The sequence below is a fragment of the Antechinus flavipes genome, chromosome 2 (genome assembly GCF_016432865.1).
Source record: "Antechinus flavipes isolate AdamAnt ecotype Samford, QLD, Australia chromosome 2, AdamAnt_v2, whole genome shotgun sequence".
Classification (NCBI taxonomy): domain Eukaryota; kingdom Metazoa; phylum Chordata; class Mammalia; order Dasyuromorphia; family Dasyuridae; genus Antechinus; species Antechinus flavipes.
Genome location: NC_067399.1, coordinates 255,770,151 through 255,785,131, shown reverse-complemented (window position 1 = coordinate 255,785,131; position 14,981 = coordinate 255,770,151). Strand labels below are relative to the sequence as shown.

The 14,981-nt window shown below is 42.2% G+C and overlaps 1 protein-coding gene across 2 annotated transcripts in view; it reads left to right on the top strand.

Annotated features, from left to right (window-relative positions):
* The first annotated feature begins 2,982 nt into the window (after nucleotides 1-2,982).
* Nucleotides 2,983-14,981, top strand: part of EEF1A2 (eukaryotic translation elongation factor 1 alpha 2) — a 29,135-nt gene continuing 17,136 nt past the window's right edge. Inside the window, exons 1-4 of one of the 2 annotated variants that reach the window (XM_051976760.1) lie at nucleotides 2,983-3,340; nucleotides 5,936-6,195; nucleotides 10,031-10,210; nucleotides 13,297-13,593. In XM_051976760.1, the coding sequence (XP_051832720.1) occupies nucleotides 6,052-6,195; nucleotides 10,031-10,210; nucleotides 13,297-13,593 (621 nt within the window). In that variant the 5' untranslated portion in view covers nucleotides 2,983-3,340; nucleotides 5,936-6,051. Of the gene's footprint in view, nucleotides 3,341-3,700; nucleotides 3,866-5,935; nucleotides 6,196-10,030; nucleotides 10,211-13,296; nucleotides 13,594-14,981 lie in introns of those variants that run through there. The other variant, XM_051976761.1, reaches the window with a different exon arrangement.

The window sequence follows — 14,981 nt, the reverse complement described above, 5'->3', positions numbered from 1 at the left end:
CACTTATTACATGACTTCTGAGTGCCAGACAATGTGCAAAACACTGAGTATAAGAATATAATAAAATGATCCCTACTTACAAGGAGTACTATTACCTTCACTTACGGGTGAAAAAATTGGGATTAAGAGAAGTGAAGAGGCATATCAGTTTATAGGATTAGAAACTGGAATAGAATTTAGAGATTAGAAAGTCTAATCCTTTTATTTACAAAGGAGGATGTGGAGGATCAGAGAGCACCAGTGGTTTACTCACATTTAATAATAGAAGAGCCAACATTCAAAACTAGCCAAATGTTCTGACCATATCTATTGTTCTTGCTATGTTATGAACCTATAGTCACACAGGTAGTATATATATTTTATGTGCCAAATCTGACCATTGGCCTCTTGACGCCAAGGACCAGGCTCTTCCCATCATACTTCCTTTGCTCTAGTGGACCTAGGTTATAAGTTTTCTTTTTTGTAATATTTGGTTGGGCCATAATCTGCTGGAAGGGATTTTGAGAGGATATTTGGTCTATCTTACTACACCTGGGCATAATTATGTTTTTTTTTTCCTTTCAATAGTATTTTATTTTTCCAAATACATGTAAAGATAGTTTTCAACATTCATTTTTCTAAAACTTTATGTTCCAAATTTTTCTCCTCCTCTTCTTTACTTCCTCCCTTTCCAAGACAGCAAGAAATCTGATATAAGTTAAATATATGCAATCCTTTTAAATATATTTCCATATTTGTAATGTTGTACAAGAAAAATCAGGACAAAAGAGAGAAAACACGAGAAAGAAAAACAAACAAAAGGGGAAAATATTATGCTTTTATTGACATTCAGTCTTCATAGTTTTTTTCTCAGGATGTGAATGGTATTTTCTATCACAAATCTATTGGAATTATTTTGCATATGTCCTTTTAAAAATTTTAACTTAATTTTTAAATAGTATTTTAGTTTTCCAACTACATGCAAAGATAGTTTTTAACATTCACTTTTGCAAAACCTTATATTTCAATTTTTTTCCTTTTCTCCCCTCATCCACCTCCCTAATACAGCAAGCAATCTGATATAAGTTAAACAAGTGCAATTTTAAAAACATGTTTCCATATTTTTCATCATGTTGTGCAAGAAAAGGGAAAAACCCCCAAGAAAACAAACAACAAAAAAGTAAAAATACTATGCTTTGATCCACATTCAGTCTCCATAATTCTTTCTCTGGATGCACATAGTACTTTCAGTTAGAAGTCTATTGAAATTTCCTTGAAATACCTTATTGTTGAAAAGAGCCTAATCCATCACAGTTGATATGATTATGTTCTTAAGCATCACAGAAACAGAAACCTAAAAGTCTTCACAGAAAAGGTCTCCCAGAATGGATGATGAATTGAGAGGTCACACATGCACATTTTTTGCATTGTTAACTCTTACTAAACACAATTATTCTTCTTCCTATATATTGGTCATACAGCACATATTTGTTGTTGTTGTTGTTTTTTCCTGCAGTACTTACATATGTTCCTTATTCTCCTAGTAAAAGTATGAACTGTTTGAGGTCAGGGGCTAGGTCTTATCCATCTTAGCACTATGCACATAGTAGGCCTTCGATAAGTACCAGTTGGAATAATAATAAAAAAAAAAGCCTGAGTGCTGAGATGGATATAAGGATAGTACAATGTTCCATAGCCGGAAAGCTTCAAGATTGTATGTTTTGGATTTTAGGCAAAATATATATTATTAGGACAGCCAGATGGTACAGTGGATAAAGCACGGGCCCTGGAGTCAGGAGGATGGGAGTTCAAATCTGGCCTCAGATACTTACTAGCTGTGTATTAATATATTCAAATGCAAGGTGTGACAACAACAACAAAAACATATTGAATTTGAAGTCAGAGGACATGGATTTAAATCCCAGATTTATAACTTATTACCTGGTCAAGTTATTTCACTAATCTAGATCTAATACACTCGTCTATAAATGAGGGGGGTAGACTAGATAATCTCTAATGTTCTTTTCATTTCTAAATCTCTGGTCCTATTCTGCAGCTAAAGCAAGACTACCCATCTGTTTCTTCAAACACACTTCTCTTTCCATCTCCCTTTTCTATATGTGATAAGTGGAATAAATTTTTTGGGATATACATTCAACTCTCAATTAATTGAAGTAACAGAGAGAACTCTATTGTAGATAATCCAGAAATTGTTTCCTTAGCCTTTGCAAACCATTCTGTTTTTTGTTTTTCCTTTTAGTAACAGCAGGCTCTCCTTTTCTCATTATAATTTTAGTGGGGTTGATCATTCAAGGAGCCTGCCTTTCTTGAGCTTGAACATTGACTGATTGGGGGAAGCTGGCATGAGTTGTTGCTATGTTGGAGGGCAGGCAGAAGAAGGCATCTTGGGATAAAAAACTCAGTCTCAGAAAACCACCAAATGGCTGGAGGATGCTCACTCACACAGACAATTCCAAGTTAACTGAATTCACCAGGTGGAACGTCACACGGGGCTTTGCACAAAGTAGGGGGTCAGTAAATATTTGTTAAACGAGTGAATGAAGGAGTCTGGTAGGGGAGCCTTTTCTTGAAGGAGGGAATGGCACCTATGGAACACCATGGCCATCCCTGAAGGCTGGCCTCACTCAGCCTCAATTCTAAGACTTAGAATCATGCATATTAAGTAGGCCCACATTTTCTTGGCAGCCTGAATCTTCCCTGGGTTCTTTCTGTTCTTGTTAGGATTTCTTCCTTTCCCTTCATCAATATCTTCCTCCGAAGCCCCACTGCCTTCTAGCGGAGCATTGTGTCATCATCTTTGTCCTCAGGGTCCTTTTGGCCTCTTTCTTTAACTTGCCAATTCTCTCTCTCTTATCCTCCCCTGCATCTTCTCTCGCCTACTCCTTTCTTTGCCTCCTCTTCGCTACTAACCTCTGCCTCCACCTCTGTCTCTGTTTCTATCTTTTTAGTGTCCCTGTTTCTATCCGTCAAAGGGAATCTAATTTCATTCTCTCTCCCTTTCCTGTTTTCCTGTCTCTAATTCTCTCTCGCTCTCTCCTTATTTCTCTTTTTTCCTTTCTCGGTTTCTCTCTGTCCTACCGATCCTGTCTTTCTGTCTCTCCATCTAGTCTGTCTCTCCTCCCTCCTTCTTTTACCTCCATCCCCCCGCCCCCAGCCGCCGCCTCCGCCGCCGCCTCCGTCTCCTCCTCCTCCTCCTATCTCTCCAGCCCTGTACCGCATTGCTGTAGTACAGGGGGTCACTGCATTGCGCCGTCACCGTCAATAGGTGGACCCCCTCCTAGGAAGATAAAACCGCCAGAGCCGGCGCTGCCAGTCCCTCTGGCTGAGACCTCAGCTCCGGGTAAGATCGCTTGTGCCCCCCTCCGCTCCCCTCGGGAGGCCTCCTGGCAATGAGGGCAGCCCCTCGCCTCTGCTCCAGATCCCGGGGGACTGGGAGGGGTAGGAGCCTGGGATGGGAGAAATCGGGGGTGGAGTAGGAGAAGGTGAAGACGTAGAAGTAAATTGTCTTGGGAGTGGGGGGTGGGCTAGGGTTACCCACATCGAATCCTCACATTGAATCCCCTGTCCCAAGGATTGTGGAAAAGGGTTGGGAGTGTGGGTGTTGGGAAAGGACACCTGCAAGATCTGAGAGGTGGGGGCAGCAGCCGCAGCTCGAGATGGGTTGTGCTGCGTCGTAGCTTGTTTATCTCGTTCTTAAAGCGAGGTGCGTCCTTGTGGGGTCTCCGGGGAACCGGAACCCGGGCGAGAGCATAGAGCACAAACAGAGGCAGCCTTGACCTTGCGGCTTTCAGAGGGCGGTCCCTTTGGCTGCCCCTGAGGAGGGGTCTGGGACCAGGGCCGCTCCAGGGTCACCTCTGCTTTCCCGGTAAGACAATTGCTCGTCAGCCTCGGGGAATTCTCAGAATGGTAGGCTAAAGTGAGATGGGGAGTGGGATGAGGAGGTGGTGAGGATTGGGAGGTGGGAGTTGAGGAGGTGCTGTTAGGTTGATTTGATCTGGGACCTTAAAATACCCCTGCCAATCCTCCCTATCTTTCAGGGTGCCCACTCCCCCCCCCAATATCTTAGGCTTCTCTGGATCCTAAACATCTGAGGTGTGTGTGTGTGTGTGTGTTCGTTTGTGTCTGAATTTCTGTGCGTAGATCTCTCTCAGTGTCTATCTGTCTCTGTCTTTGTCTCTGTCTCTCTGTGTTTCTTTGTCTCTCTGTCTCTCCCTTTCTCCTTCTCTTCCTAAAAAGATGGGTATTTACCATTAGAAAAGTGGGTGAGACTAGTGGGAGGAGATTTTTTATAGGACCTTAGGGAACTGTCATCCTTTGACATCTTGGATTTGGGAACAAACTCTGCCCTCCTAGAATCTTGGCACCTTTTGGATCTTATCAAACCCCAACTCTCCATCACTAGGATAGTTTACACTGTGGAGCATCTCTAGATTTTCTCTCTCCCCAACCAGGAGCCCACAAGACCATAGCCAAGATGGCTTGGGTGATTTCATTTTTTGGCTCCTCTGGCTAGCATTGACCCTTCAGCTCAGACTCAAGGAGAAGGGCTGGAGTTGAAGCTATTTTGAGTTGTGTCCTTATCTGGACAACATATTGTCACTCAGGTCATGAGCTCCCAATATTGCTTTGGGGGGGGGGGTGCTGGAGAAGAAAAAAATGGCTCCCTTTCCATAACAGCCTTGATTTAAAGAGAAAAGAGAGGGGGGGGGCAGACAGAGACGAGAGACACACAGAGAGACAGAGACAGAGACAGAGACAAATAGAGACAGACACAGAGAGACAGAGAGAGAGTGGTTGGGGTTGCTGGAGAGGAGAGCAGTCCCGAATAAATCCTATCTCATCAGGGAAGATGTTTGTATGTAAAATGGAAGTAAAATCTATTTTAGAAGAAGGCAGAACTTAATCCTGCTCCTGGAACTATTAGTCTGTCCTCCCTTGAGCTCCATCTCTCCTTACCCAAGCAGTGTGTATATGTGGGGTTGGGGGGGGGGAGGTAGAGATGGAAAGTTATTGAGTAGGTAGAGATTCCTGGATCTGGAGTCTGGGAGGATCGATCAGTAATTACCACAAGGAGACAGAGCAAAGCTGTTTTCTGGCTCCTTGAAATGGCTGGGTCCAGGAAGACTGTGTAGCTCACTCTTGGGGTGGGGGTGGGGGTGGGGGTTGCAGTTCTTAATCTACTTTTTCCAAATGGGTTTAAACATAGTTACAATAAGGTCAAGTCTCAATGGACTCTATTGCCCAGTCTTCTTGGACCCAAGCTAGTGAGTCTGTCAGGATAGATTAGAAGTGACTGATTTGCTGGTTTGGGTTCCTAGACTATTCATCTGAATCATTTTGGTCAGGAAGAGCTGAATTGCCCACAGGGCTCTATAAAGCTTGCTGCTTTCAGAGAGACACAGACAGAGACAGAAACAGAGATCGAGTAAGTGAGAGACACACAGAGACAGAGAGAGAGAAAAAACAGAGACAAAGAGAGAAACAGATTGAGAGAAGGAGAAAGAGAAAGGGGTGGAGGAGAGACAAAGACAGAGATAAAGGGAAAGAGAGAACAAAGAAGATGGGGTGGGGGAAAAAGGGGGAGAGATAGAGAGAGACAAAGACAGAGAGATAAAAGGAGAGAAGAGAAAAGAAGATGGGGTGGGAAAAGGGGGAGAGAGAGAAAAAGTGTGAGAAAGATGAGATAAAGAGACACAGATAGAGATAGAGACAAAGAGAGACACACAGAGAGACAGAGACAGAGACAAAGAGAGACACATAGAGAGACAGAGACAAAGAGAAAAAGACAGGGAGACAGATACAAACAGAAGAGATTGATTGATTGAGAGTTCCTTAGCCTGTGCCAGCACTAGAGCTGCTGACAAGGGCTTCCTGCTTTGGATGGAGCTTTTGTTGGATACTCTTTTAAGTACCTGTTACCTATGTTCTCTTCCAGCCTACAGAGAAACTCATCTCAGTTTCCATTGCCTGAAGTGCCCCTGCCCGACCCAGTACCCTAACCTTTTAGATTGAGTTGGCCCCCTCCCCTGTCCCCAACACACATCCTCCAAGATGGGTAAGGAGAAGACCCACATCAATATCGTTGTCATTGGCCATGTAGATTCAGGCAAGTCCACTACCACAGGGCACCTCATATACAAGTGTGGGGGCATTGACAAGCGGACCATTGAAAAGTTTGAGAAGGAGGCTGCAGAGGTGAGTGAGACTATAGCCATTTGTTTCTGCCTCATTATTCATCACCTTCTTCCCTTCCTCTCCCCCTTTCTTTTCTCCCAATCCCTTTCCTTTCTTCCTTTAGATTCCCTCCCCTCCCAGTCACCCCTCTCCTTCCTTTTTCCTCTCATTATCTCTATTCCCTCTCCTCCCTTTTCCTTCCCATCTCCCTACTTGTAGATTTTTCTCCTTCTTCCCCTTTTTTGTCCTTTTCCCTTCTTCCTTTTCCTCTTCTTTCTACCCATTCCCATACTCTCTTCTTTTTCTCTTTTCCCTTCCTCTCCATTACTTCTTCTTTCCCCTCTCCTTCCCACATATCCACTTATATTTTTCTCCCCTCCTTTCCTTATTATCTTCCCTTCTTTCCTTTTTCTCTTTTCCTTTCCTATTTCTATACCTTCTTTTTCCTCTTCTTTCTTGTCCCCCTCCCCTTACATCTTCTTTTCTCTGTCCTCTATCCTCCCTTTCCCTTCTTATTACTGTATTTTTTCTTCTCCTTTTTCTTCCCTTCTTACCCTTTTACTTGCTCCCTTTCCATCTCCTCCTTCTTCTTTTCTTTCCTCTTGCTTCTCTTCCCCCTCATTTTACTTCTCTCTTTCACCCTCCCCTTTTCTCTTTTCTCTCCCCTTCTTCTTTCCCCTCTCCCCTCTTTTTCTCTTCCTTTCCTTATCCTTTCCTTCTCTCCTTCCCTACCTCCCCCCACTGGTTTTCTCACTGACAAAACAGATCAGTGGGCTTAATCCCACTCTATTCTAGGTCTCGTTTTACCTCTTTTGAAGGTAGGACAAGTGTATGGCTTTATATGTTAAGTACACAATGCATGAAACCTGGTATCTGTGAATCTATGATACTATCTCCTGGTTCTGCCTGGGAAAAACAAAACAAAACAACAAAATAGCAGTGAAAGGAGAGCAGGGCCCCAAAGCTCTGAATCTCCAGCCTGTACCAAAGGACTATGCTTAAGATTTAGGAACTCTCCCCCCTTACTGTTCCCTTAGGAACCAGACCAAGCTGTTTGTTACTTTGTAGCTGAGTTTTTCAGGCTGCAAATGGAGCTGGGAGCTTTCAGCCATCAATGTTGTTGGGCCAAATAGTCTTTCCCGATAACTACATCTGACTTGATTACTAATCAATTTAGTTAAAGCAGGGTGGTTATAATTTGTGGTGTTCAGAACAACCTTGTAAGTCAGGTATTTGATAAATATTTGGTGATTTTATTTAATTTAGATCAGATCAGAATAGTCTTTATTATGCTTATAAAGACAAAATCCCCGAGGTCCCCAACTGTTTAACCATCCTCAGACAACTATTCCTATCTGGCAAATGAAAGCAGAGCCTGATGTACCCAAAATGCTGATGGGCTGGGCAGCTTTTCACCTCTCCCGGGGACCAGGCAGAATATGCAGGACTCAGAGTTACTATTAATAGCTGATTGACTGAGCTTCCTGACTCCATTTTCTGATGCTGAGCCGGGAAGGCTTTTCTTTCACAAGGTTACATTACTAGGAAATGGAGGCCTCCAATGCATGTAAAAAGCCAGACTGCTACTTTGCCCTTTGCCAGTTCTGGGGAAGCTGCCCTGGCTAGGGAGCCCTGAAGCAGCTGCTGGGTGGGGGTGGGGAGATGGAAGAAAACTGGGTGGTTCTGAATCTTGCTGCTCTTGTTCCATGGGACCTTAAGAACACTGCAATCCACCCGCTCACTTTAGCTAAGCTGAAAACCCTGGGTCTTTCTGGGCAGAAAATGGTGGGCCTCCTTGAAAGGAATAGCTAAGGAGCAGGTATAGCTGAGTCTAAGATTGTGATTGAGAACATAGTGGCTGGCTTGGGGTTGACATGGCTGACTTCTGAGCACTCAGTTAGAGGGAGCTCCTTTCTGGGGCAGAGATGAGATTTACTGGGTCAGGCAGTTGAGGCTAAGGAGATTACAAATGTCTCCAGAGGGTCCTCTGTGGGTAGGAATGGGTGTGCCGGAGTTGGTCAGATGGTCCCAAGGGAAGAAGTTTTCAAGATACCAGGTTGCATTTAATGACATAGGTGGGTCTCGAAGGACCTGTGTGCTGAGGGAGATGACAGTCACCTGACTGTGACAAGCTGCCTCATAATCTTTTTGGTCAATTCCCTACAGCAAACCTGGCACCCAGATGTTCTCAGCTGTTTGTCAGTAATTAGAGCATTAAAAGTGGCTCTATCTCTTCCTTTGAGGCTACGGCGTTAGGAAAACTCAAAGGCATTTGCACTGGTCTTTTGGCTGAGAGCCTCAGAACCTTCAAATCCTGGGTCATAAATCTTTTTAATCCTGCTGTGTCATCTGAACTGTGTGGTTCCCCTTTTTCCTTCCCTTGTTTCCTGTATAGGCCAAAGCAGGATGGAAGTTACAGCATAAAAGAGAAGGCATGTAGCTCACTTTAAAAGTTGAGACTTGCCTTTTTGGCAGGAAGGCTTTGCAGTCTGAGGAGGGCAAATCCCACAGTGGAGTCCTAATCCCAACCACCTGTCCCCTGAAACATACGCTCATCTTGGCCATTATTACTGGATGCTCTAGAATAGCTGGTTATGGGCTGCTGATCCTTCTCCATCCATTTGAGGTTCTGCCTTCCTCTGGCACTACAGAATTCATTGCTTACCTAATGCTGGGTTCTACTCAGAAAAGGCAAGCTCCCTTCAATGCTTCTATTTAAGATCAAACAGCTGAGGTTAGTGAGGGATCCATGCTTATTGCTTCATGAAACAGATTGGGCTTGAAAGAGGGGCAGAGAAAGGAAGTCACAGATCCTAACTAAAGATCCTTGCCAGGAAAATGGTGGCAGCAGGTTGTAGTGGGATTAATTATGGACCTGGCAACAGGAGAGTTGGGGACAAGACTTCACTTTGTGCTCACTATGTAATCTTGAATGAGTTATTTTTACTTCTCAACCCCTGTTTCTCCCCTCTTCAAGTGTATGAGAATGAATGATCTTTAAGAATTCTTCACGATATAACATACTAGGACTTTAGAAAAAAACTGAAAAACTAGTTGATGTTGCATTAATTCATAACATTTTAACAGATGTCTGATAGGCAGAAAGAAATACTTAGAAGTATCATCATTCTCGGATTGATGCAATGTAACCCCTGACTTCTGGTTTTATTTTTTTTTTTCTTTTTAAATTTAATTTTTGTATGCTCCAATTTGCTCCCCCTACTGGAATATTTTTTAATGAACTCTAGTTCCAGAAATGCTCTGAAACTAGTTGTGATTTGACAGTTGTATGAAGGAGGGCGAGGAGGAGGAGAGGAACACAATATTTCATGTTTTCCTAGATATAGAACTAGAAAAGGCCTTGGAGGCCATCTAGTTTATAGGATCCTCAATTTATATGGGAAGAAACTTGCTTTGCCTAAGACCATGCAAATAAGAAGCATCAGATCATGGGATTTGAACTCAAAACCTCTGACTCCAAAGCCAATTATCTTTCCAGTATTCCATGTTACTTTGCCAGAGGGAGAGAAGTGAGCCTTAGGAATCACATGGTTCAGACCCCTCACTTGAAAAAGGTATGGAGAAGGAAAGTAGATTATACAAAATTACACAGCTAACCATAACTGGGACTAGAATTTAGACTTTCTGATTCTTAGATTAGTGCGCTTTCCCTTGAAAACAAGCTGCTCTCATTTCCAAACATATGGTTTTTGGTCATAGCATTTATTATCAATGAAACAATGTAGGATCCAGTGCCTCTTGATGTACCAGGATTGGTTCTGCCACAGTTTGTTTCTTTCCAAGGTTAACTTATCTCTCTCTCTCGTTACTTCCTCTTCTCTTGACCAATATTTAGATGGGGAAAGGCTCCTTTAAGTATGCTTGGGTCCTGGATAAGCTCAAGGCTGAGCGTGAGCGGGGGATCACCATTGATATCTCTCTCTGGAAGTTTGAGACGACCAAATATTATATCACCATCATTGATGCACCAGGACACAGAGATTTTATCAAGAACATGATCACAGGAACTTCTCAGGTGGGCCCTAATTCTGGAAGGGGAGGGGCAGGTGGGGGATGTTAAGGGAGGGAGTAAGAAATAGGGAATGAGCTGGAGAAAGTAGAAGCTGCACGAAGCATGCTTCGTGAATAATGATTGCCATAATAACTAAAATAATAGCATTTATATTGTATTTACCTATATACCAGGCACTATTCTAAGAACTTTATAAATGTTATCATATTTGATTCTTGTAACAGCACTGAGAGGTAGGTCCAATTATTTTCATTTTACATATAAGGAAACAGGCAACCAGAGATTGATTGACTTTTCCAAAGTCATGAAGCAAGTAAGTGAGTGCAGCTGAATTTGAATTCAGGTGTTCCTGACTCTAGGTCCCACACTTATCTATTGTACCACCTAGCTGGCCTTAAAGTAATGACTTTACTTTCTATGATATACTGTTCAGTTATGGGGAGATTATTCTCGCCATGAGTGAACAGCCTGCAGTTCACCACCATCACTACCACTATCTTTTAAAGGACCACATAGTGCTAGAAGGAAGCAAATTAAGAGAACTTAATTTAAAAGGGGTTTATGGTTAAAGAAAAGTTAACATGGCACACATAAACAGAAGGATTAAGATACTGGTGGTGGTATTTTTGTATACATTATCTCCCTCAGTGATAGAGGCAGAGTAGTGTTTATGAGCTCCATTTAACAGATAAGGAAACTGAACTTGGAATCAGAGGACATTGGCCATTTACTGATTGCATGGTGCTGGGCCTGGAATTGGGAAGACCTCAATTAAAATCTCACCTCAGATACTTTCAAACTGTGTGATCTTGGGCAAGCCATTTAACCCTGTTTGCCCCAGTTTCTTTATATATAAAATAAGTTGGAGAAGGTACACTCTGTGTCTTTGTCAAGAAAACCCAAATGAGGTCATGAAGACTTGAACATGACTGAAAACACTGAACAACAACATTTGACATCTACAAGCTTGTTTCCTCATCTAAGAGGAGTGAGTGGATGAGAGGGCTGCTGGAGTCCCTTCCAGGTCTAAAATTGATGATCCTTTGACCCTTGCAACCACTACAAGAAATTATGGAGTCCTCATTAGTGTATTAGCTAACACTAGGGTGTTATGGGTGTTTTTTTTTTTTTTTTTTTTTTACTGTAAGTTTATTTTTAATACACGTTGTTTTACGAAATCATGTTGGGAGAGAAAAATCAGACAGATTATTATGTCTTGTGTATCTTATCTATTTCACTGCTCCACCATTATATTTCCTAGCCAGTAGCAAATGGTTTTGATGACTGCTGCTTTATAATATAGTTTTAGGTTTGGTACTGCTAAGCCTCCATCCTTTAATTTTTTTCATTAATTTAGGGTGTTATTCTTCATTGTCTCAGGATACAACTCTGCATTATACCCTGTTGCTTCCCAAATATAGGTAGATGCTAATAAATCCTTCATGTTGGGATCTAGGGTCAGGGCATTTGGGAATGTGAGCCAGGGACTTTTATGTCTAGATGGGAAGAATGCAAGAAAAGCTGTCTCCTGTTTATTCAAGAAAGTCATTTTGGAGGATGTGAGGATTCAGGAATTATTTGAAAGGAGGGGAGCTTTCTGCTCAGGAGAAGGCATAGATATGGAAGTGGGAAAAGGGAATGGACTAAAACATTATGCAGACTTTGAATGTGGATCTTGGCTGAGCAAATAGTATTTTTCAGGAGCCTGAGGACAGTTCCCCAATTCTTTTCAGTCTTCTTTTGTACCAACCATTTATGGAAGCTTTGTTTAGGCCCTAGAGACACATAACCAGTATTGAATTACAAGGTGACCAGTGATAGAGACCTGCGTATACTCCAGAACTCATTCACCACTGTGATTTAGTTTGGAGCTGCTTTTGAGAAATCATTGCTCAGGGAAAGTGCTGATGGCTCAAGTTGTTTGGAAACAGTGGTAGAGCAGGTGTTTAATTGCTCCCAGGGAAGGAGGCTGCTGAAATTAACTGGAGAAAAATTATTGTTTGCTGCCTCTTCTGTTTTTCAGTGAGTGGTTTTTGCCAATGGGCACTAGAGGATTAGGGAAGTCTGGTGAGTACCTAGCCCAGTGAGGGCCCCTTCAGTGAGCAGCACATGGGAGAAGGAGCATATCTGGGAGGTCATGCCCATTTGTTAATGTTTTATGAGAACAACTCTTAACTCTGCTGCCTATGGGTATTTAGATGGGATCTCAATCAACAGGAGGACAGAGTAAATCAACCTTTTTTTTTTTTTTTTCCTAAATAGAAGATATAGAAGAGAAGTATCCTTTGGCATCCTTGATTTATAGATAAGAGAAAAAATATGGTATGCTTTGGAGGGTAGGGTAGGAAGCTAGAGAGCAATTCTGAGGAAGAAGAATAAGTACAATGGATACAGCACTGTTCCCAGAGAAGACCTGAGTTCAAATCTAATCTCTGACCCGAAGCAAGTCACATAATAAGAGCTAGCATTTACAGTGTTTTGAGGTTTACAGATTATTCCCATGTTATTTGATCCTCATAACTAGCCTGGGAGGTAGATGTTATTATTATCTTCAATTTATTGGTGAAGAAACTGAGGCAGATAGGGGATTAAGTGAGTTGGCTAGGAAAACAGTAAATATTGAATTTAGTCAATTCTTTTTGACACTAAAATCAGTGTTCTGTCTAATTTGCCATTTCTCTGTGCCTCAGTTTCTTTATTTGTCAAATGAGAAGTTTGGATAAGATGGCCTCTGAGGTTGTTTTTATTTTTCAGCTCTACATCTATGTTCCTATGAGCTAAAATGAGATTGAGTCAGTTTATTTCTGCCTTCTAGGTGGCCAAGTGATACAATGGATAAAGCATTGGGCTGAGAATTAGGAATACCTGAATTCAAATCCAGACTTAGTTACTTATCATCTGCACAAACTGGGCCAGTCACTTATCTTTAGTTTCCTCAATTGTAAATTGGATATAAGAATAGCATTGCCTTCCAAGGGTTGATGTGCAGATCAAATGAGATATTTGTAAAGTGCATGGTACAGAACAGGAATTTAATAAATGTTTGTTTTTTTTTTTCCTTCTTTTTCCTTCTTGCTTTTCTCTGGCAGGCTGATTGCGCAGTGCTGATTGTGGCTGCTGGGGTGGGAGAATTTGAAGCTGGCATCTCCAAAAATGGGCAGACCCGGGAGCATGCCTTGCTGGCTTACACTCTGGGTGTGAAACAGCTTATTGTGGGGATCAACAAGATGGACTCCACAGAGCCCCCCTACAGCGAAAAGCGCTATGATGAAATCGTCAAGGAGGTCAGCGCCTACATCAAGAAGATTGGCTACAACCCTGCCACAGTCCCCTTTGTGCCCATTTCAGGCTGGCACGGTGACAACATGTTGGAGCCATCCCCAAATGTAAGTGTTTTCCCCAAGAACCCCCTAGATGTCTTGCCCTCATTTTTTAGGGAAGGCCAAGGGAGGTTTTTCTTGACTTTTTTTTGACTTTTTCTTTGATTTTTTTCTTGACTTCTGAAGCTTGTTTTGAAAGGGAGAAAACTTTACCACCAGATGTGACCTTTCATGGAGTAGTGCTCCTACCCACAGCAGGGAAGGACCGTGCTGATATCAGAGCAATTATAGCGGTCCTTGCCCAGGGGTTGGTCTGCTCTGTTTACCATGATTCTGATTCAGAGTATATAAGACATAGCAGAGAAACTTTGGTTTAGAGATATGCAGATGAGAAGCCAGTCTATTTGGAAGTTACATGGGTTAGAGGGGACAGGTCATGATCTGGACCAGAAATGCTCAACCTCTTCATTCTATCTATGAAGCCTTAGTGGACAGAGAGAAGGGAATAAGTCAGGAATCATGTGAATCTGGGAACAAGTCCCTCTGTCTGCTGGCTGGATGGCATGCTGAGAGAGTCATGGACAGCACTACAAAAGTGGAATGTGATTTCCATGATTTCAATGGTGTGGCTGCTCCTCTTATTGACTATCTAAGGCTAACTTTCTAGTGTATGGGTCTTTCTGAGCTTAACTAGGCTGGCCTCAGACACACAATTCATTACTGGAACTGTGCTTGAAACTTTGCCAGCTAGACAGAGCCCATTCGAACTTGTTAATTGACATCTTGGCATCATAGGTCTAGATCAGGTATAGATCATAAGTCTAGTGTTGGCGTAGATATCAACTAGCCCAACTCCTTTATTGTACAGATGTGCATACCGAATCTCAGAGACACTAGGTAACTTGCCTTGTGTCACAAAAGTAGGAATTTTGGGAGGTGGGATTTAATTTGAATTGAGGTCTTCTGGCTAAAATGATCTCTTCAATATGTCATTATGCCTCCTTTGGGTTCCATTGACCAAGCCTTTGAGAATCCAGGGTTACCTCCCTTTCCCTTTCCCCACTCTATCAACTGTAAGGAAGAGAATTAAATCTTATATTTGTGCTGTTAGACATTTTCCAAAATACTTTCATATCTGTTCTTTATTTAATCTTCAAGGCTGCTCTGTGAGGAAGCAGATTTTATAGATGAGAAAGTAGGACAAGTTAAATGAGCTAAGATTAGATAGTATAGTTCTGGGTTAGACTTCAGGACCTGCCTGTTAATCCAGAGCTCTGTCCATTATACCCTACTGTCTTGGATCATTTGGACTGCTTTTTCATCTTATGCTTCCTTGTCCTCTGGTTGATGGTACCTGGGCTATAATGCTCTAGTTTGCTTAGTGCTTTTGCTTTGCCACTATTTTCTTTTGTCTTTTTCTTTTTTTGTTTATTTTCTTTTTTGCCTCTTATATT